Source organism: Falco biarmicus, chromosome 16 (genome assembly GCF_023638135.1).
Source record: "Falco biarmicus isolate bFalBia1 chromosome 16, bFalBia1.pri, whole genome shotgun sequence".
Taxonomy (NCBI): domain Eukaryota; kingdom Metazoa; phylum Chordata; class Aves; order Falconiformes; family Falconidae; genus Falco; species Falco biarmicus.
In genome coordinates this window covers 9,888,268-9,910,139 of record NC_079303.1, presented here as the reverse complement: position 1 = coordinate 9,910,139, position 21,872 = coordinate 9,888,268, and the positions used below count along the sequence as shown (strand labels likewise).

At 52.2% G+C, this 21,872-nt stretch overlaps 1 protein-coding gene across 1 annotated transcript in view; it reads right to left on the bottom strand.

Moving 5' to 3' along the window:
* The window catches only part of LOC130159640 (hydrocephalus-inducing protein homolog), a 62,322-nt gene that overhangs the window by 6,148 nt on the left and 34,302 nt on the right, over window positions 1-21,872 (bottom strand). Inside the window, exons 9-18 of the mRNA XM_056361455.1 lie at window positions 19,878-20,061; window positions 15,143-15,242; window positions 13,495-13,613; window positions 11,221-11,444; window positions 10,895-10,962; window positions 8,690-8,925; window positions 7,809-7,909; window positions 6,414-6,561; window positions 5,794-5,949; window positions 2,340-2,492 (exon numbers count right to left, since the gene is read on the bottom strand). Of these exons, the coding sequence (XP_056217430.1) occupies window positions 2,340-2,492; window positions 5,794-5,949; window positions 6,414-6,561; window positions 7,809-7,909; window positions 8,690-8,925; window positions 10,895-10,962; window positions 11,221-11,444; window positions 13,495-13,613; window positions 15,143-15,242; window positions 19,878-20,061 (1,489 nt within the window). The remainder of the gene's footprint in view (window positions 1-2,339; window positions 2,493-5,793; window positions 5,950-6,413; window positions 6,562-7,808; window positions 7,910-8,689; window positions 8,926-10,894; window positions 10,963-11,220; window positions 11,445-13,494; window positions 13,614-15,142; window positions 15,243-19,877; window positions 20,062-21,872) is intronic.

Genomic DNA, 21,872 nt, shown 5'->3' with positions numbered 1-21,872 from the left:
AATGATCTTGTCTCCCCCAAAGCGAGCAGCAAGCTTGCCTTAACAGGAAGAGCAATTATCACTCGACGGTTAAGAGTACCATCGGGGTGGCAGCACGGCCATCTGCATTACAGCATCTTCCTTTTCTGTTTCAAACAAGACACCAGCCTTTCGTTTGCCCTGTTGCTGCCCCTCAAATTAACCTCATTCAGTTCGTCAAGCTGCCGGTCAGTGCGCATAACATTCCCGATGCAACGCTCCTGTGAAAATTTCAGTCAATAACTCGCTCTTTCAAGTGGAGACCATGATCTCTGAGCCTCACAGCCACCGTTTGCAGATTGGCCAACAAATGGGAGACAGGGAAATCACGGCTCACCCCCCTGCAGCAACCTCCAAGCAGGAATCAAAGCAGTGGCTTTGGCGCTTTACAGGACACAAGGCTTGGGTTCAGGGACACAGGGGAATGAAGGATGCCCGTGTCACCCATCAGCTGGGCTAAGGCACAGCCCAGCCTGCTCCGCTCTCAGGTGGACACGTGCGCGTCACCCTGACGCCCGACTGCATCCCAGGCTTTATCTCCACAATTATTCAGTCCCCTCTGCTTCCCGTCAAGGAGCTGCCAGGCAGCGTAAGGCAGCCAAGGGCAAAACTTCAACTGGGGCAGCAAAAGAGCAGCAGAGCAGGCAGCTGCTGAGGGCCAGGGCGCAGCTCGGGCACATCTCGCCCACGCCCGCGCTGCTCCCATCAGGCAGCCTCAGCAGCACCGTGCCCGGAGTCTGTCTGAAGAGCCCTTGGTGAAGCGGCTGATGGAGCAGGTTCCCAGGACCTGCCTCCTGGCACGTCTCCATGAGAGCAGCAGCTGCCCTGAAAAGCAGAGATGCTCACCATGGGGGAACTCGGCCCCGCGGAGTCAGCAGGGGGGATCATCACACACACAGAGTCACAGAGCGGCTGGGGCTGGCGAGACCTCTGGAGATCATCTGGTCCAAGCCACTGCTCAAGCAGAGCCCGTCTTTATTGCAGGCAAAGAAACCGTCCCTGAGCCGCCTCGTGTTACTGCTCTAGTGACTGATCAGCCCCAGGACTGGCAGAGATGGCGGTGAAGCACGACAGGCTTTATTGCCCAGTCCCATGGGTTAGGGCCCTGAGGCAACGGAGGGGCAGATGTACCCTGCAAGCCCCCCGGCTACACCGCGAGCTGCCCGGGGAGGAGGGAGGCATTGCACCGGGGCAGCAGGACCCGAACAGCTCTGCGGGTCACTGCCTGCGACAGGCATGCAAACCCATCATTTCAACACCAGTACCAGCCATCCCTGGTGGCTTGCTCTCGCCACAGATGGAAAGTGGGTTTTCATGGTGGATTCAGAGAAAGCTGCCCTGGGAATCCCTCCCCCACTTGGAGGTTACCTTTGTCCCCCAAACAGCTGGAAAAGCAGCAAGGAGGAAATTCGTCCCCCTCCTCCTTGGCCCAGGAGGCTGAGCCTGGCCTCTCGCACGCTGCCTGATGCTTTACCCGCAGACCCAACCAAGCCCACAGAGCCAGGCCTGGGTGAACCAGCTCCACAAATCCAGCCCACCTAGCGTGGAGCAGAACAAACCTCCCCCCAACCCTGTTTTTAAGCCCCTCACAGATCCCACCTCCAGTGAGCGGCACATCCCACCCAGCCTCCGCACAGAGCCCTCCCTGGCTGCACCAGCCCTGCCCCCCCCGCCAGGGCAGCAACCCAACCGCCTCCTGCCACCTGCCACGCAGCTTGTCAGCTGCGGCCTCCATCAGTTCAACGGCCTTTCCCTGCGGCTGGCCCCCGGAGATGCTCTGCAACGCGACGGAGCCCACAGACCCTGTAGCTACACAACCCTTACCGTTACATGTTTGTGCAACACCACAGCTGGTTGGGCCCCCAGCAGGTGTGAAACTCACCTCACCACAAGCAGGCTGAGGACAAACTTCACACCCCAGACTGTCACAAACAGCAGTCTGACACAAAGCAAACGCAGACCTAATGGGGAAAGTGTCGGGAAATCCATGCCCTTCCAGGAGCAAAGGGCCACAGGGGCCTCTTGATCTCAGAGTTCCAAAGACACGACTCTCCGTTAAATACCCTCCAGAAAACAAAGGGAAAACTTGTAAAGATGATCCAGACTCCTTTCTGCACAAGCGTCTATGCAAGCTGTCTACTTTACTGAGGGGTGCCCCAGCTAAAACTGCCCCCAGAGCCAGGCTTCTCTCGCTGCGTTGGGACGGAATGCCTTGCTTTCTCTCCGAGACAGCAATATGGAAACGGTGCATGTAAAAATCAAGCCACAGGCTGCTACAGACCAGTCAATTTTCATTGGGAAACAGCCCCACAGATACTTACCATCTCTACACAGAAGGATGCAGGGATGACAGCCTGATTGGAGAGGTGGAGACTTTTGGACGCATCTTGTAGAACTTGAATACTGCCGAAATTTATCTCCCTCGGATGCACATAGACAACCGGTCCTTCTCCAACGCTCACTAAAGACACATTCTGCTCCAGGAAGCAGGTAGGAAAGAAAAAAGAAAAGCAGGGGAAGTTAAAAAATATGAGACAGCTCTAAGGTTCCTCCTCGACGGGGCGATAAGTACGGCTGTTGGAAGTTTTCAGTGTTGCAAGGCTGAAACAGAAGGCCTGGGGCAAGTGCAGGCTCGGGAGCGATCCCATCTGAAAGCCACAAGCTCCCGTTCTCAGGGGACAGAGAAACCCTGGGTCCCACGCTCTCCTTTCCAGACCTCCTCCACAGTTAGCTCTCCTTTCTCTGCCTTGTGCCTGCTCCCGCTCCTTCTGCTGCTCAGCCGAGCCCCAAACCTCCCTGACCACTGCTGCTGCACAGTGACACTTGGACGGTTACTTCTTTGACATTCCCAAAAATGCACCTCTGAAAACCAGCACAAGCCAGAAGCGAAGCAGGCTCTTCAGAGCAGAGATCGTGCAAGTTACTGCACACATCTGATGTGTGCCTAGGTGCATTGCTGGTATGACATGAATAACAGGCATTAATTATTCATTACATCATTCAAGCGGTGTTTTTCCTCTTGACAGTCAGACCCAAAAAGCTTTCTCCTTGCAGAACTGGCACAGACTACTGGAGGAGGAACATGGATCCCTTTGCTAAACCACCTTCCCACATCATTAAAAACAAGGAGAATTTGTCCAGTCTTGCTGTGGATTTTACTGGTTCCAAACACCTCAACACTTCAACAGGATCTGAATGCATAAAACTCCCAATGCTGACCAGATGCTGTATGATTCACTGGAGGGCACAGAGTACGATTTAACCGAAAAAGAAACCAGCCTCCACCGTGTACAACCTTAAATGATGTCTGGCTCAAGGAAGTGGCATTGACAGCTGTCAGAATCACCAGCCCAACTCAGCCAGAAGCAGCAGCATCCAGAAATGCTCATCCCTTGACAGGCCACTGATGCATGCAACTAAGCACCAAAAAAAATCACCTACCAAGGCTGGGGCCTCAAAAATAAGGAACTGAAGCCACACATGATGATGCATGTCTGGGCGATGCTGCCCAAAGCTCCCAGGAAGGAGGAGCTGCAGGGAAGAGCTGCGCCTCGCCAGCCAGCTCAGCTTCCTGGTGACAGCAGGACAGCAGCAGCAAAGGCAGGGCAGAGCTCTTTGGGAATGAGCAGAACAACATCTGGAGGATGCCCAGGCAAGCTGGCTTCTGTCAACCTGTGTACTAACACGACGCATCCTCACCACCAAGGAGAGGGCTTCAAAAACCCCAACCCCTTCGTCTACAGGGTTCTTAAAAGGGACAAGAAAAATGCCATGCAACAGCGTTACAGGCAACATGGCACAGGGAAAGGCAGCAAGAAGAGATGGCAGCTCTGCCATCAGCAATATTGCCACAGCTACAGAAACAGCCACCAGCCACCGCCCCACCCCACCCCACCCCCCAGCACCTCTGGCTTTGTCAACAGGTAGGTCATGTCACATTTGATCACTTAGGAACGAAGAGCATCTGACCCTGGCGGACAGCTGTGCTCGAGTGCCCGCTTATTCTGACAGCGGTCAGCTGCCAAACCCCCTGCCTGCGGCACACGAGGCTGCCTTGCCACCAGTAACGCCAGGGCTGGGATTTACCAGCTCCTTCATGCAGATGACACACACCAGACTGAAGCTGGCACGCGGTCACCTGCAAACAAAATACCCGACAACAGAGCTGTGGAGGGACTCTGCACAACCTGGATGAAAGATCTGTACCACGTTCCGCCTGAAATGGCGGTAAAGACCAGGCATCGACACTGGGCACCCCAGCCGAAGGCAAGAACGAGCTTTGAAGTTCTATTGGAACACGCTGCAGCGATTCCCAAGGTCAGACTTGCAGCCGTACGGGTAGGATCTGCCACCAGCGCAGGACATGTAACAAGACAGCCAGCTCTTCTGCCAGCCCAGAAAGCTTTGGGTGCGTCAGCTACCAGGGAACTACTGGAACTGCACTGCAACCAGAAGACAGACCTATAGAAAACGCAATGCATCTAGTCCTTTCTTTAGGGACAGCTACGATTCTCCAGCTGAAATGCTCGCCCTTTGGGCAAAACATCGACACGTTCACGGCCAAATAGAAAAGATTAAGGTAAGGTCAACTTTCAATTTATAAATTGTTAGCCCAAGGGTAAAAGCTTTTCAAGGGACCTGCAGCTCAAAAACCAGGTGACATTTAAACAACTGGCTATTCCAGTGGGGTGAAACCCTCCTCTTCCAGGGAAGCATGCCTTCTATCTGCGAGCAACTGTTTTGTCAAACGTGAGACTTCCCTGCAAAGCCTGCATTGCCTGGCCTTGCTGTTGACTGGTTTACATGCACATCCCCAGCAGCCGGGGTTGAGATGATCAGTGGCATCCAGGGGATTTGGCATCATCGTTTCAATTCATTTTATAAAAAGTTTATAGCCCTGCATTTGCTTTCAAAATGTCAGCCTTCCTTTCCGTTACAGAAAGCTTCAGGTTCTCAGGAATCCTCTGATATCCCCTTCTGTGCTCAGAGAGAGGACAAGACATTTTAAAACAGCTGCTTCAAAAGTTAATCTCCTTTTAAATTAAAAAGGTTCTAAAATTAAATTATTAACTAAATTTGTTCTCTGTTTCAGCCAGTGGAAGCCAGGACACCACATACAACATTCTCTTGCCTACACTTTGTTGTTGCTGCTGTACATGCCTGAATGCCAATGTCTTGTAGGAGGCTTTAGTCCAGGAATGCTTCGCCTCACCCCTTTCCAAGCTTGGTAGGGAAAAAAAAAAACCAAACCAGTCTGTGCTCCAGATGCAAGCAGCGTGGAGTCTCATGCATCTTTGGATGGGGCTTTTGGCAAAGAGATATGATGGATATTTCTCAGGCGGGATGGACCTGACTTTCATGAAAGCTTAAATCCAGCTTTACAGAAATCATCATTTCAGCACGGCCTCCTACACCGCCCTTGCTTTAGCGGCATGCAGCAATGTCCCTGTGTGCTCCTGAACAAAAGTTCTAATGAAGCAGCAGTTGCTGCTCATCTAATGATGCAGGAGAGCGAGAGACCCAGGAATTGTTCTGGGTTTCAGGCTGGGCTTGTTATCCCGCTTCACACGCCCATAATTAAACACCATCTCAGACGCCTACGAGGACACCACCCTTCTCTAGGCATTAGCTGTTACTTATGCCACGAACCCCTTCTTTCCTTGTCCACACCAGCCACATATTATGACCTTCTCCTTTTCCCTGGCAGAACCCCAGCACACTTTATGCCCCACCAAGATGAGTCACACAAAGGCACGCATCTCGCCTAGCACTCACCAGCGGGGATCTTTCATTCCCAAACACTGAGACACTAGCAATAGTGTCCTGCCTTCCCATCGCCTGGGCTTCCAGCGTAAACGGGATCTCCACCGAGCTGTGAGGCTGGATAATCCCACACGGCACAGGGCTGGAGTACCACACAGCAGCATCCTCCTTGTGCTCCTATAAGGGACAGAATCAAAGAAGACAATTGTCAGAATTTGACAGAACCTCAGAATCTGAGGAAACTTCAAGCTCCTTAACATCTACTACAATGGAAATTCACCCGCATTTTTAAAAATCCCTAGGAGAAAGCAGAGAAGCGCAACGCAAGGTGCAAGATTTATATGGGGCTAAGTAGCATCCTCACAGGGTCCAAAAGCTGCTGCACCCACAAACACCCACTCCGGTGCTGGCGGCCTCCTTGCAGCTGCTTTTCACAACCCTCAAAGTTCTCCTGCATGAAAGCACCCCAAAGACTAGAACCAAAACTGCTTCCTAAAGAGTTCAAACCGCTCCTGAAGTTCATATTCAGGTAGCTTCCCGTTCTCTGCAAAACTTTAGGTTTGAACACTAAACAGCAAGGTCTTCTCCAAACCCCCTTTTTTCCTAACGACGTTGGAGGGCAGGAGGCGAACGCAATGCCAAACCTGAGGAAGGACTCCATAGCAGCCTGGAAGATCACTGTCATTCACAAGGGTCAGTGTCCGCTCGTAAGGGAATTTCAGAAAGCACCGTCCGAATCTCAGAACAGGGCTGAGCACGTGCAGCGGAGGAACCACACATCTGGGTGAAGAGATGACCAAAAGGAATTAGAGACACAGAGAATGTAGAAGTTGTTCACTCCCCAAACAGCATGAAATAGACACAAGGCATTTGTCTCTGCCAGATAGACGTTTCCTACCTCTACGGCAATCGATCACCTCTAACTTCTTTTTTATCAACAGACTCTTGTAAAGGAGGGGCAGCCCCAGACTCCCGTGGCAGAGGCTGCCCAGTGCCCTGCCCCAGTGCTCTCTCATCAAGCTTTGCCCCTCCTTTGCCCCAGGAGGCCGGCAAGGACCCTCCCACAGTCCCAGCAAGGCACGAGCTCTGCGGGAGCCTTCCCGCTGAGGACCAGCGCTCCCCAAAGCTCAAGAAAAACAAGACTCCAGCATCTCCGTAAAAGCAACTCCCTCCTCTCCCGTACCGCTCTCGCCCTGCCTGAAACCTCAGCCGCTTGCCCCCGCGATGGAGGGCACCGGCACCGCCTGCCTCTCGCAGTGGGTGACCAGCCTCTCCCAGCTCCTGCAGCTGCCTGGGTCCTCCACACACCAGCCCACACACTGACTTCTCCCATTCCCACTCGTTTTACAAAATTGCAGCCCAGGCACCGCCTGGCTGACTGCCTGGGAGAGGGAACAGCACCAGCGAACTGCGTCCCTCTCGTCATTAAACTGGCACCCGCTGCGGCGCAACGCCATTGAGCGTGGCTGCAGCAAGAGCAGCTTTTGGCTTAAGTCTGGGAACGTTCATGCTCAAGAGAACCAGAGAGAGCTGAGCTCACCTGCCACACCAAGGACGAGTTTCCCCTTTAGTTTCCCCCCACCAGTCCTGCCGTAAGCCCCTTTCCCATTTGCACACGCCTTCATTAACTGAGCCAGACCCCAGCTTTCAGCAGGCTGCTCGCTGCCTTCCAAACAAATGTTGCATTTTGGGCCAACCCAACACAAGCCCACCGCTTGCAGGGAGAAGCAGGGGCAGCCCTTTGCAGATTCGTTACTCCTCAAGTCCCAGACGACAGGCCAACAAGGAATATAAGCACTGTTGCCTTCAAAACAGAGCAAGAAAGGCATGGCCCTGAGCACGGAGCACAGGTGCTTCTCAACAGGGCCGCTGGCAAAGCACGGCTGTGCTCACAGCGAGCTGGGCAGAACCAGCTCATGAAGCACCATTTCTCCTTTGGGGCGGCAGCCAGCACACCACACGCCAGGCAGCGTGCTGGGCCTGGCTACGCGGGGAAAGGTGGCCAGCTGCAAGGAAAGCGCCGGTACCTGGCTGTGAGAGGCAGCGCCAACACCTCCTGGCCAACACCATCCACGTCCAGCACCAGCGCCAGCTCGTATTGCCTCACCGTGTTGGAACACAGGGTGACCTGGTAGAGGAGAAGAGCGGCGTCAAATACTTCAGCACTCCCAGAAGCCATCAGCCACGCACGTGTGGTGTCCTGCCCTTCTCCTTCCACGCTAAGGAAAGGGAGTGTTTTGCCTTGCTTCTGCTGCTGCTCCACGTGTGGACCACTGCCTTTCCCAGTAACAAAACTCTGCTGACAAACCCCACCTGTGAAATACACCTTGCACACCAGGGCACGTGTAAGCTAAATCAAAGCACAACTCATGGTCTACTCACCACTGTATTAAGGGACCAATTTTTCATCTCAACTACAATAGCGGGAACCCAGGGGAGATCTGTTGACTTTCCCAGAACGAGTTCAGCTTTACACTGGGAAGCTGAGGGCAAAACGTGGCCCAGCAAAAGCTGTGCAGTTTGTTCATGGCTGCTGGAGCTTTCTCAGCCCCCGCTGCAGTGAATGCAACTCATCCTGCTCAACAGGAGAGGAAAAATAAGACCGGGAAGAAAAGCAAACTGCTTTAGGCAATGGCATCTCTCTTTTCAACAGCCACCTTCCGTCCTCACCCTTCCTCGGCCCCCTTCAAATCAAACAAATCGCTCTAAGCAGCTCAGAAACACACGCACGGCTTCTGTGCTTGACCACACGATACGTGATCCTTGGCTTACGACTCTGGAAACAAAACGCTGCTCCATCCCAGAGTCCCCCAGCTAACAAAAGCCCATCTCTTACTCGGTTATGCCCAAAGCCAGCAGCGCTGCAGCTCCACCTGTTGAAGCACGTATGGCCGGGCTCATCCCATACCTGGATATCCAGGGCTCCTTGGGAGCAGATGGTGCCTTTGCAAGGCATTATGGTAAATTCCATTGGCTCGACGTGATGTTGGGCTCCCTTCCTCCAGGACAGGCAAGCGTTGTCTGAAATCTGAGTAAAACTGGTGATGCTGCGCTGTCCTGAGCCATCGCCAGGAATGCGAAGGTTGAAAGTCACAGGCACCAAGGAGGTGTTAGTGAGGTGACACGACAGGGTGTGAGGAAAGCCTGGAAAGGTGAGACAAATACCAGTTAAGTCCCCAGTTACGCTGCGATTCCTGCTGCGACTCTCCTGTTAGGATAAAACCCTGCTTGGAGTTGAGCTCTTGTCAATGTGCACGGCAGGTAACTGAGAAGCTCAGGGAGGAGCGAGTTGTGACTGAAGTTGCCTTTTCTCTCGACGGCCGAGCTTGCTTCCTTGGCAATGGGCAGCGGTGTTGGTGCTGAAGAGCAGAAGTCTCCCTCTAACTGTGAGGAGCCCTCTCACCTGCCCCCAAACCAGCCCCAACTCTTTCTCACTGACGAGCGTGCATCCAGACAGACCATTTATCCTGAAAATTCAGCCTGTAAAATTCCCCATTAACTCCATGAACATTCCCCTGGTTTTCAATATATGAAAGTAGCAGATTTTCCTTGCTGTAGCTTCTCTTCAATAACAAGGAAGGACGAAACTGGGCACTACAACATGATGCACAGCACTCTGATGCAGCTTCCCTAGGCAGGATCCCTAAGGCAGCTCCTGTTTCGGGGCAACCAGACTGAGCACAGGACGACTGAGCACAGGACAACTCAGCCCACCCCACTGCAGGAAACCTGACGCTTCCTTAGAAACGAGCAGGAACGTGTCTCGCCTTACCTAACAAATGGGGACATCACATCCTCGCTGCCTTTGATTACTGCCCGCAACGCCTGACATCACTTTAGCTCTGACACTTGCTTTCCCTAATGGAAAACCAGTGATACAACCACACTGGGTGGCAGGGGATGTGCTGCAGAGGCAGGACACCAGCCCGCAGCTTGCTCTGGAGCGGACACCAGCTCTGCCAGAAGGAGACACCTCCCATGCCCTGCTTACCAAGCGCTATTTGCATACAGACAGGGAGGAAAACCACCTGCAGGCACAGCAGATGTTTCTCCGTGCCCATCAGCAGTGAGCATTGCCCACCGCCAGCAATTACTCCGGCCGGGGGGTGGGGGGGGCACAGAAAGGACACACACAGACTGCACAGCCCCAAATGGGACCGAAGTCACCAGAGGCAGACAACAGTCAGCAGCACAGTTACAAGAAGCAAAAATACAATAGCTGCCTTCAGCTGAAAAGGCCTTGTTAACGAAATCAGATTAAGTAGGATGAATCTCCTATTACACAACCGTTTTCCTGCCTGGTGCATTTCTTGTGGGTTTATTTATTCAAAAGGAAACACAGCAGTGGCAGAGCGGTGATGCAGGGAGAGGGGGAAGCGGCTCGGGGAAGGTAATGAGTTTACTTTAAAAAGCCCACAAACATCATGAAAACACAGAGGCATCCAGGGTGCAGAATGGTAATGGCCCTTCAATCAATCCGCAATTGATTTCACATTTAAACTTTAGATCATCTCAGTAAAAAGCCTTTTGTGAGACTCGAGATGGAGAATCAGAATCTGCATTTCAATGGAGACACTGGGGCTCAGCCACCCGCTCCGTCAGCGCTTCAGCTGGGGAAGGAGAAGGAGCCCACATCTCTGGGGACATCAGTGCCCAACACAGAGCTACTGCCTGGGCTTAGATAACCAGGAGCCCTCACGGCACAAATCAACATCTCACACTAAAGGTCAAGTGGGTAAGTGGTGTCCTCGCCTTGCAGCAGGAGCGTTCGCCCTGAGCAGCCACAGGCTAGCGTGTGGCTCCAACGCCCTTCTCCTGCAGCCCCAACCCCTGGGCCCTTCTGGGACAAAGGCTTTCACCATCATTCTGTCGCCAAGGTATGGGAGGCTGGGGCTGAGCAGGCTCTGAGGGCACCAGAAAAATACTGGCTTGCTATTCCTTTGGCCCTATTTGCTCTCACGACAGTAAAACACCACCTGAGCAAGCGGCAGCCCTGCTTTTAACACCCTGAAGGCTGCTGTGGAGGAACACAAGCGACAGACGCTCTTCAAGTGCTTCATTTCAGTAAGGCACAGACCTCCCGACCTGCGGTCCAAGCCCAGGGCACACTCACCAAAGGAGACATCACCGAAGTGGAGGGAAGGTACATTGAAATGGAGAGTTGGTCCAATGACACAGCCCCTGTAAGGACAAAGGCAGAGGAGGAACTGGCTTGGTTAAAAAGAACTGCAAAGCATTCAGCTTTTGTTACCACCGGGACAGGGAAAAGCTGGTCTCAGCACCACAGTGGGTTTCAAACCAACCCGTCACCCTCGTGCTCGACTAAGACATTAGACGACACCCTTTTTTCTCTGCTCCATCACCAAATGAGGTAGGTGGGAGATGATTACCCAGAGATGGCTACAGATGTGCCCACCAGGCTCCTAGAACCCTCCTCACCTGACAGTCAAGGTCACAGGCTCAGGGGACCCACCCACACTGAACCGGAATTCTTCTGTGAATGGCCCCAGGATGGTGGAACTGAAGGAGATCCGGAGGACTTGGAGGCCATCTGGTGAAATGATGCCCTCCTGGGGGTGGAAGGAGAAGCAGGAGCCCAGAGCCGTCCCTGGAGGGACCAAGCTGAAGGGGGCATCGATGACTCCTTTGTTAAACAGGATCGCCTGCAGCAGCAAGAAATCAAAATGGAAATACATGAGGAATCTTCCTTCCTTACAGAAGGCTGATTTCTTCTCTAATTAGACATCTATAAAAGGCAGAAGATGCCACGTGTTGCTGCTTGGCTGAAGCTAAAGAACACACAACGGGACAGGTTCTGCCTTTGGGCTTTTGCATGCAGAACAGCGATAACTTCACAGAAACTGAGTCACCCTGGGCTTATTCCACTGACACAGAGCAGTCCGCTTGGACTTGCATCACCAAGGCGATGCAGACCTGCCCCAAAGAGCAGCAAAGGGCGGTCACAGCATTACTAGCGCATCGCCACCTAACTGCTTCTGCTCCAGACGAGCCCAGTCCCGCCAAGGGCAAACACATTCAGCTCCCATTGCCGCCAACAAGCTCATCTGATGTGGAAAATACCTCGGGACAGCCCTATAACCAGCTTCAGCAGCACTCCCCGACTCTGCTAGGGTACGTCAGTGAGGCTCATTTTATTCTTTTCTTTCATCCGAGAGTCTCTCTGTCTTTGCTCAACCAGACACGTCAAGAAAGGGCGAGAGTGAGGTGCATAGCAGCTCCTCCTAGTCTAAAGAATTTCTCTTTCACAAATATTCACAGCCATCATCTGCCAATTTACCATTATTTACTGTTCCAACAAGCGACGCAATCCTGCGGCGCTTGGTGAGATTCAGCTCTCTTCACGTTCAGCAAGGAGCGCCCACACCTGCCTGTGAGTACCAGCACGCTGTTGGTCACCAGACCTACCCAAAAGCAAAGCTCTACAGTTTCCGATGGCTGCAGGTGACATCCTGCCATTTCTGCGCTCCCAACTACCTGCTCTGGAGGTTTTTTCCCTAATTTCTGTCCCCGCAAAACCTGTCAGAAAAACTGAGACAGAAGCAGACATACAGCCCTTATTTTCCAGTTTTGCAGCTGCTGTTGAAAACATTCACCTATTCCAACTCTGCACTGGTAACTGGAAAACTACTCATGTGTTTTACACCTTAGTTACAAATTGCACTTAGGGATCCTGCGCTGAGGTTCACCTCCAGTCTGGCTGCTCAATACAGCACCTACAGTATCATCTACTCATTCACATTTTCTCAAGTAATGAAAAAAAATAATTTATATAAATAGACTCCATAAAGTATCAGCATTAAAAATGCGTAGAGCGCACAAGATTTTGGTAAGAAAACCCCTTAACATGTCCTTCCCTGCCACAGTCAAGCTTTTGAAAGCGTCTGGCACGACGTATTGCCTCATTTTCTACCTCTTTCAGTTGCTGTATTTTTTTTGGGGGGGTAGATTTTTGGGGTTTTGGGGGTTTGTTTTTTGGGGGGGTTTTGGTTTTTTTGGGTTGTTTTTTTTCTTTGTGTGGGTTTTGGTGGTTTGTTTTTTTTGACAGAAAACTTGCCATCATGGGTGGGGGGAGGGAAACATGTAGAAAGCTCCTCTGCTTCATTTCCAGAACTGCTCTGCTCTGTTCACAGAGCCAGAGGTGCACCAGGTCTGAAGGGTGGCAGGAGGCTGGTCAGCAGGGAAAGCGCTCCCGGTGCCTGCGCGGGCAGCTCTGCGCGGGGAGGCTGGCCGGCTTCCCTCCGGCGCCAGGAGCCAGGAGGATGCGCTTCACTGAAAGGTGTTTGCAACGGACTCGAGTTGGAACACAACACGTTTGTTCCAGCTGCTTTTTAACCGCCAGGGTACCAGGGTGCAGTGATTCTAGGGCTGAAACAAAAGCCTCTGGATCCTGACCTTTTTGACCCGGTGGTGCTTTCATGTGTCAAGGGCTGGTTTTTCTGCATGAAGCCTCCCAGCTGGTCTCAAAGGGAGGTTGCCAAAAAGCAGGGATCGGGGCTTTGGGAACAACAGACACACCCTTCAGACCCCATCAAAACTATCCAGATTCTGCAAAACCTCCCACATTTCACTCACGTCAAATATTCCGTGCTCACAACTGCCGGCATTGCCAGAAATCCCGCAGGCCCACAAAGCTCACCGCTGCCCCAGGAGCCATCAGGATCCACCCCAACCCCAGAAAACCCCACTGCTCACCTCATAGCTCTGGGCTGATCCAACAAAAACCTTCCCGATGTCCAGCTGGTCAAAGCTGAAGCGCAGCTGGGGCCCTATGCTGCTCCCTTTGATGCGCAGGGGCAGCCTGGTCTCACGGCCTGGGGAGAGATTGCCATGTCAGTACAGAATTCCTTCGGTTCGCCTGGATTTTCCAGGCAGCCTCGGAGCCAGTCCCTGACTCCGGGCTGGGTGGCACCAGCACTAGGTGCTCCGCGAGAAGATACAGGACCCCTCTCTTCCCTCAGGAGATATACTTCGGGGCTGGCTTCTCATTTCTAACTGAGCCCTCGGGCTGCTTTATAACTTAGCAATCACTTTGCACCCTGAAGAAGATATGCTGCGCATAAAAGACGATTTCGGAATTCCTTCCCATGCACTTAGACAAGCTTTGAAATCCGTTCAGTGAAGGCACAAAGCTCACAAAACAGAACCAAAGATAAAAACCTGCTGTCTGTATCGCTGCCATCAGAGATGACCGCACAGGAGCTGAGAAGGAAGAGCCCAAGCAAGGCCCAGCAGCCGGCTGACAGCCGCACCCCAGCAGCCTGCTGAACCCTGCGCAGTTACCGTATCAATAAAAAGCTGTTTCATGGCCTTTGCATCCGTCAGCTTGGAGCAGTAAGGACGGGATCAAAGCAGCTGGGTTAGTGATCTCAGCACCCTCCAGAACGGGAGCCTGGCTGCTGGGGACCACTGGCCTCGCACCTCCTTCCTCTTAGATGGGGAAAATCATTTCCCTGGATGGAAATCTGACAGGGACCTCCCGCTCTTGAAAACCACCTCAAGCAGCACCACACAGACGGAGAGGAAGGACAAGGTAACCTGAACCACGGAGCTTGCTGCAAGCATTCCCTGCCCCGTGCCAGCACAGCAAAGCCGTCACACCTCTGTAAGGGCAAAGGCAGCGTAACGCGGTGGGTCAGTGATAACCGCTCCCAGCAAAAGCCGTGACAGCACTTCTGTCAGCCAGGAGGAGCATAAAGCTTGTCTAGCAGACTGCTCGCACTGTGCTTCCTGGGCAGGGAGCTCACCCTGCTGAGGGCAGCGAGCCCTGTACAACACTACGCAGATGCAGCACGGACTTCGAGCCACGAGGTGACTGGTCCCACGCAGGGAGAGCGGCACACGCCTGGTACTTTCACAGACACCCTGCGCTCAGCGGGGCTCAGCCACCTACGGTCTGGCAGCGCCTGGAGAGCGGGAGGTGACCCAGGGGCAGGGGGCACGTTTCACTCAGCTCCTACCGCCTCAGGAGCCTGACAGTGCATCCATGGATCCAAGGCTCATCTTGCAGGTCTACAGGGGCTCAGTGCTCGTCCACCAAAGCTCTTCTGCGGTCTAGCTCTCTGGCCTTTACAAACACCTTGCAGCAGAGCAAATGCCTGGTAGGAAGGCTTATCCCCTCGCTGCTTTGGCTGCTCTAGAGCCATCAGTGGTCAGAGCCAGGCATCCTAAGCCCTGGCTCTGCACAGACCAGCTGGAAGCCACAGGGACAGCAGGAAGGTGCCGGCGCTGCCCTGCTGACCACCGGCCCTTCCTAGCAAGTCCACGGGGACCAAGGGGGCTGGAAGAGTATTTGTGCCCTGCCTTTGCGGTGGGTGGCAGGAGGAGGAGAAAGGAGCCGTACCTGAGATGTCGCAGTAGGCTGTTTGTTGATAGACTCGGGCTTCTCGGGGTTTGAAGATCACCTTAATTTCAATTGAAGAATTTGGCCAGACATCTCCCTCCTAAAACAGAAGCAGACAACAAACCATTTATCCTCAAACACTACATTTCTTGTTTTCAACCACAGCCCTGTAAGCCTTTATTTAGAGCACCAATGAAGAGCAAGAAGCAAACAGCACTTATCCAGGTTTGTAAGACTTTGGAAGCAGCTGCAAAAAATGTCAGTCCCTTACCTTTACTAGCACCTGGTAAAGGCTTTTTTTTTTTTTTCTTAATTAGGGTTCTAATAAAGGAACCCAACTGGCTGGCTTCAGCAAATCAAGCATTTCTTCAGAAGTACCAGCTGATCTAAGCACAAGGCACCTTTTCCTCCAACCCTTCCCTTGCATCCCTGTCTCCCTATGGCCATGGGAATGTTTTACCCAGATCAGAAGAGAGTCAGCAAGTCAAAGGGATTTTTCCATTCTTCGTTACAAACGTGCTGCCTCTTATACCCTCAACCTGTACGTGCATGTAACTCTTTAATGGATTCTGGTGAGTCAGGGCACTCGGCACCAAGCAGAACAAGCCCTCCTGGGGAGCAGTGAAGACCAGGCTCCTCCTGCCCTGTGCCGCCAGCACTGAGCCAGCTCGCAGGCTCTTCCAGCTGATGGATGACCTGAGAAGGGAGCTGAGAGTCCCATGCAGCCCGGTTCTCTCTGCAAGGTGCGTACATCCCTGTTTCCCTGAACACAGGCTCAAACAAGAAGAGATGGCATTTGCTTACAGCTCCACACCTACTGCAACCAGCAAGCTCTTTTCCTTGCCAGGCTCTTGCTCCGGGATTTAACTCCGGCCCATGGTACCAGTGTGTGCGCAACCGCTGCTTCCTCAGCGTCTTCATTCTCTCCCCCTCTCTCAGAGTCCTGGCACTGATGCTCAGTCCCAGGGAGCCTCGTCATGTGTTTTCAGAGACATCCCTGGCTTCTAAAGGCTCTTGCTTCTTGCAACCGGTTTCAACAAAGGCACCACTAATATTCCCCTCAGTCCCCAGCACTACAAATGCTTCTTCATCCATTTGTTGGCATAAATATATGCATCTCTGACAACTGTAATAATATTTTAAAGCAATGAAAAAAATTGGGAAGACCACAAAAAGAACAGTTATTTTTCTATGCACAAAGCTTGATTCTGCTTGCTGCTGGGTATTCTCCGTGCTTTGTCCAGAGGAATCTTGAACTGACTGGAGCCTCCAGCACTGCCACAGCATAAATATTAAACAACTATAATACTTCCCATCAACTTAGCACATAGAGCTCAGAGGCCAGCCCCCACAAAAATTAAAGAGCTATGACATGCTGAGTTACTGGGCTGCAGCTACAATGATTCCCTAATGCACAGCCTGCTCAGAGGGAAGAACAGGTAGAGAGAACCGTTTCCAACTCCAACAAACCAAGCGTAAGAACACAGAAGAAACAATAAAGTCACCTGGATTTTTCTCAAAACCTAGAGAAAACACTTTGCCAGATCAAACGGACTTTGTGTTTCTACCCAGCAAGCAACTGGAGGAAGATGAAGCATTACTAGATGATAACACACTCGCTTGAGGAAGCAAACTGGGGACACCAGCCTGCAACCCACAGTCAGCGTACGAGATAGCAGATCCCTCGGGTCCTGCTGGGATGCTGCACAGACTCAAAAGTGTCCAGAGAGTAATCTTGAATTTACAGGAATAAAAGCCTTTGGGGTGCTGCTCCGAACAACATAAGCCCTGCTACGACACCTGGAGCTTGCCTAAGCCGAGCCACTGAGAAGAAACACTCAGATGACGGATTTCCCTGGCTTGGCTAATTAGAGTCTAATAACTCACCAGCGCTCCTCACCCAGCTGCTCGCTGTATGTTTAACAGACTGAATTCAGTGGTCTCACCCTGGGCAGGCAGTCCCTGGGGGGGCGGGGGGGGGGGGGCGTGCATTAGGCAGCTGCTTGCATTTGCTTCCAGCCTGACAGCTGCGGCTGAACACACACCCCGGCTCACCGGCGTTCTGCGCTCCTCCTTAAAGGGCGCTGCGTGGGCTGAGCTGCCCAGTGGTGCCCTTAGATCCTCCAGCTGCTGGGGCCCTCTGCCCAGAGAGCTGCTGACAGCCCTCGCTCAGCTCCTGCGCGACAAACTGTGCCTTGCCAGGCTTACCAGCACCACCCGCCACACAAACCATCGCTGCTGCTGTGCTGAGGAAGGACGTTAATGAAATGCTGAGAGTAGTGACGATGCTTGAGGTCTTCATCTTAGAGGGGCACCAAGCGGGGAAGGAGAGCGCATCCTGAGCCTTCAAACCAAATCTCTCCTTCCACTGAGGCCAGAAAACAAGCTTCTGGCAGCCTAAGGCAGCAGTATCAGTCTTTCAGGTCAACTATCTAACAAAGTACTCTTTTGCTGCTCGTCTCTGCTGGATCACAAGCCAGTGGTACTCACTGGTCTATTTTATGTGCCGCCATCAGATATATTGGCCCTGTGGACGCTTCGGGGCAGTTTGGTTATTACTCAGAGGCTGACAGAGGCAATACATCTCCCGTTAATGGAAGCAAGTGTAACACAATTCATAAGCAAAAACGAAGCTAAGCGGGAAAGGAAGAAAATTAAAAAGAACCGTTGGCCTGGTGAATATGTATCTGCTAACAACAGCGCGCTTTTCCAGCTGAGTGAGTTTAGCTGACTTTGGGATTCAATGAACTCCAAGGCCAGCACATCTGTGACAGAAATACAGCCGACATCTCCGATAAATCAAATCGGAGACACGCTCAGAAAGCCAGACTTACACAACAGCTTGTCTCCCACAGGCTTGGATGGCTGCTCGGAATGTTCATGGTCACATGCTAATTCCAAAATCACTGCCTCCTTTTTTGTTATTATTTTCATCCACAAGTTAACCCCATACAGGCTGAAATAACCCGCTGCAGCTTCCACAGAGAGCAACACCTGGCAGCTACCGGCCCGCTTACACAGCAAAGCTGCTGCACAAACCCTGCAAAGCCACCCTGCCCAGAGAGCCTTTCCAAGGCTATCGTCCCTCCAGCGGCCTCCTAACCTCTGGGAACCTCCAGCCGCTTCTTCCAAGGGTTTGATTCTTTCTATAGGGTGCTCCCAGGGTGATAGGTGGGAAGAGCAGCAGCCGCTTTTGGCCAGAAGGTCCGAGGCAGCAAGGTCCAGGCTCTGGTGGGGCCCCTCCAGCAGATTTACACGGCGCTGCCAGAAGGGGCCTGCCCAAGCTAAAAGTTACAGGGCTGTCACCGGGGAGAAAGTTGTGGAAGTCGGCGGCAGTGCATTCTTAGATTTTACACTTGATAAAGAGGAAAAAATACTAACATTTGATGTGAAGACACCCATATGCCGGGGGGGAAGACAGACACGAGCAAAACTCTGAATGTGAAACTCATTGTTCCATAGATCATGGAATTAATGGGAATCACAAGATTGATAATGCTGGACAGGACAGAAGGGGAGAGACTCCTGCAGCAGCCCACTTACGCTCAGTCCTAGAGCAAACTATAACATCAACACAGCCATTTAGGAAAGGTTTCCACTCAAGGCGTGAGGCCAGGCTACACTCTGGGTCCGTACAGCGCTACAGGGAGCACCAGGACTCAGTGGGCAGCCAGGCTGCTGGACCTCACCCTAATGCACTTCAGGAGCCCAAGAGCAGGTTAAGCTCGTTATGGAGGTATAGTCGGCTGTACCGCAGCAGGAGCCCTGGGACACGCTCCAAAACCAGCTGACACACTGCAGGATGCTCTTCATGTTCAGCTGATCAGCTCCCACTCCCTGCTACAGCCCTGCTGCTCCGACACAGGCTCTTGGTCACATCACGCTGCTCTCAGCTGCGGCGGTGTGAAACTGCAGCTGTGCTGACATGGGGGGCTCTCAGCCTTGTACGGGCTATAGGAGCAACCAAGAAGAGAACATGATCCCCTTCCTTAAAAATAAATAATAAAACAATAGTTTCACCTATTTTACAAGAAAGAAGAGGCTAAGATTATTCTAGGGTTTGCTCCAAGATGAGAAGGGATTTTACACTGCTCAGACAGCAGGCACTCGTCATCTCAGACCACACAAATACTCAGAATCAGGGCTCTAGTTAATTGAAGGACATGAGGTTTTGTTTGCATAAATACAAAAGCAAAAACTTTTCTCTAAGCGTGCAATAGAACTCAAAGAAGTCTGTTTAAACCCGCCAGCCTTGCGTGCAGGTCACAGACGATGCTGGGAGGGAGATTCAGGCACGGTCTAAGTCCAGATTATATGAAGGGATTGGTCTTGCCGCAATTAATCTTGGGCTGAACTTGCCCTCCTTTCCATAGAGGACCTTTTCATTCTTCAGTATGTGAACTAATACTCATGGTTAATCCCCATACGCTACGTGTAAGGAGTGCCCTTATATATAATCATCGATACCTCGGAACACTGTCAGGACACTTAGGAAGTGCCCTTAATTTACAGCCCTTGCAGCAGAGCTCAGCTTTAGGCAGGCTCTCAGCGCCTGCCCGGAGCTCGCAGTTTAGAAATGCTTTTTGCAACAATCTCTCCCAGCCTCACTACAAACCTCATGTCTTCCCTCTCGGCACATCAAGACACTGATGTGGGGATCTGCCAAGCAACCTCATTCAGGGAAGAGGAGGAGGAGGAGGAGGAGGAGGAAGGGAGGTTCCCAGCTATCACTTACCACTGGCTCAATGGCAAAAATATCATCAGAGAAAAGCATAGAGTCTTCCTGCACCTTTGCCCTCTGGTTCTGGAAGGCACGGGAGAGAAGGGCAAGGCGTTCTTGGAGCGTGGGGTCCACCGCGCGCTGCTCGAGAAAAGAATTCCTCTCATTCTCCTCCTGCTTCTGCAGCCTGCGACAGCGCCTGCAGCCATGGGGAGACACAAACCAAGCAGATCATTTAATAAACAACATATTTGCAGAGACTGTCATGTAAGTGCAGGAGCAGCAACGCACTGGGGGAGGAAGAGCAGCAGCAGCTCAGCAAGGGGCTGACCCCAAGCCACGGGGTCCCAAGCAGATCAGGTTATCACTCCTGCACTGGCACGGCAGGTACTTTTACGCCACACTCACAAGCTAAGAAGAGGGGTTTGAAAGCTAGCAGCCCTCAGGGGAGCCTCCTGGCTCAAGGCTACAGCCACGACTAATGGACAACCCCACCAACACCCTCAGATGGCTTTGTTGCCCGTAGAGGTGCTCGGGGGAGACGGATGGAGATGAAGGAGCACCCACTGCAGTGCTTCGCTGGGAAGCGGAGAAGCAGCCGGGCTTCAGCTGCAGGTTACCAGCATCACTTGTTTATCTTCCCTTTTGCACCGGCAGGGATAAGCAAACTGGCTGCTCCGTTGCCTACACTGCCATCCAGCAGAGGATCCCAGAGCACTTGCAAAGCAAGCTAATGCATTCGGGCATTGCATCACTTCAGTGAAATTAATGGGTTTAGGTGCATGAAGACAGAGGCCCTGAGAGCTTTGCCTGGCATTAAAACAGAGCAAGGTCTTAAAAAGATTAGTCAGGATGTGTTTGGTACTGTGCTCTGGGTGATGCTCTCTTTGTGTTGAGGTAAGAGAGAGATGGCAGGGCCTATTCCCTCCCACTGACCACGTTAAAGTAGAGGAATGTGCTCTGAATGATTAGAAAAGGTAAAGGCGTGTACTCTGAATAATTAGGAAAGGTTCCACTGAGGATGTTAAAGGAAAACCATGAGTCAGAAGATCATTGAACAAAGAAAGTTGAAAGGTTTACTCCACCTAGATCCCACCTATTATGAATAGAATGATTAGATGTCAAAATCAAATGAATATGTATGTAAAGATGTTGTAACCTCTCACAAAAACTGTATAAATTACCCGACTTTTCACCGAAAACTTCGGAGCTAGTTTGTCCGGTGCAAATCGGTAGCTCCCCAGTGTTGCACGAAATAAATACCTTTGCTGCTTAAAGACAAAATTAGTCTCTGAGCTGTTACTCTGTGCCGTTTTGGCATCAGCATTAGCCAATAAAGAAGTCAGCACCAGCACCTCTGAATCCAAACCCTTACATCCAGCCTTGAACCACTTCACCTTTTTCCTCTTTTGGGCCTTCTCCACAGAGCTTTGACACAGGTCACCTCTCCCTTACTTGGTAGTTGTAGCAGCGATCATTGCAGCATTGAAAGCTCACAACCGAGAGGTGAGAAGGGAGCACTGCTGCAGAGCACTTGCTTCCCAGCTGGCACGTTGCTGTGCCCCCTTCACGCTCCAGTCCCCTGGCCACCAAGAACCAGCAGGTGACTACTCGAGGGGGATGAGGGGAAGGCTCCGGACACAGAAAATCGAGGCAACACGCTATAAACAGGACAGCAGTCACCACCCAGCTGAATTCCAATACAATCAGCAAGGAAACACAGTCACGGACGTTCCTAGCGGCACATAGACAGAGCCTCGGGCAGATGCTGTCACCGGTGCCAAAAATACTTTCTTTGGCTCGCTCCCAGTGGAGTGTCGTGGGAAATGTTTCTCCATGGCTGACCTACAGCGCTGTGCATGAGGAGGGCTTCCAGCCACCGACATGAGCAACCCTCAACTCAGCCTTCAGCAACGGACAAGAATCCCACCGCTACATCCCAGAAAGTCCTGCAGGAGGGAGACAGAGCAAACCCCTGGGTAGACCTTGTGAGAGCCAGGTCTTTCTGGG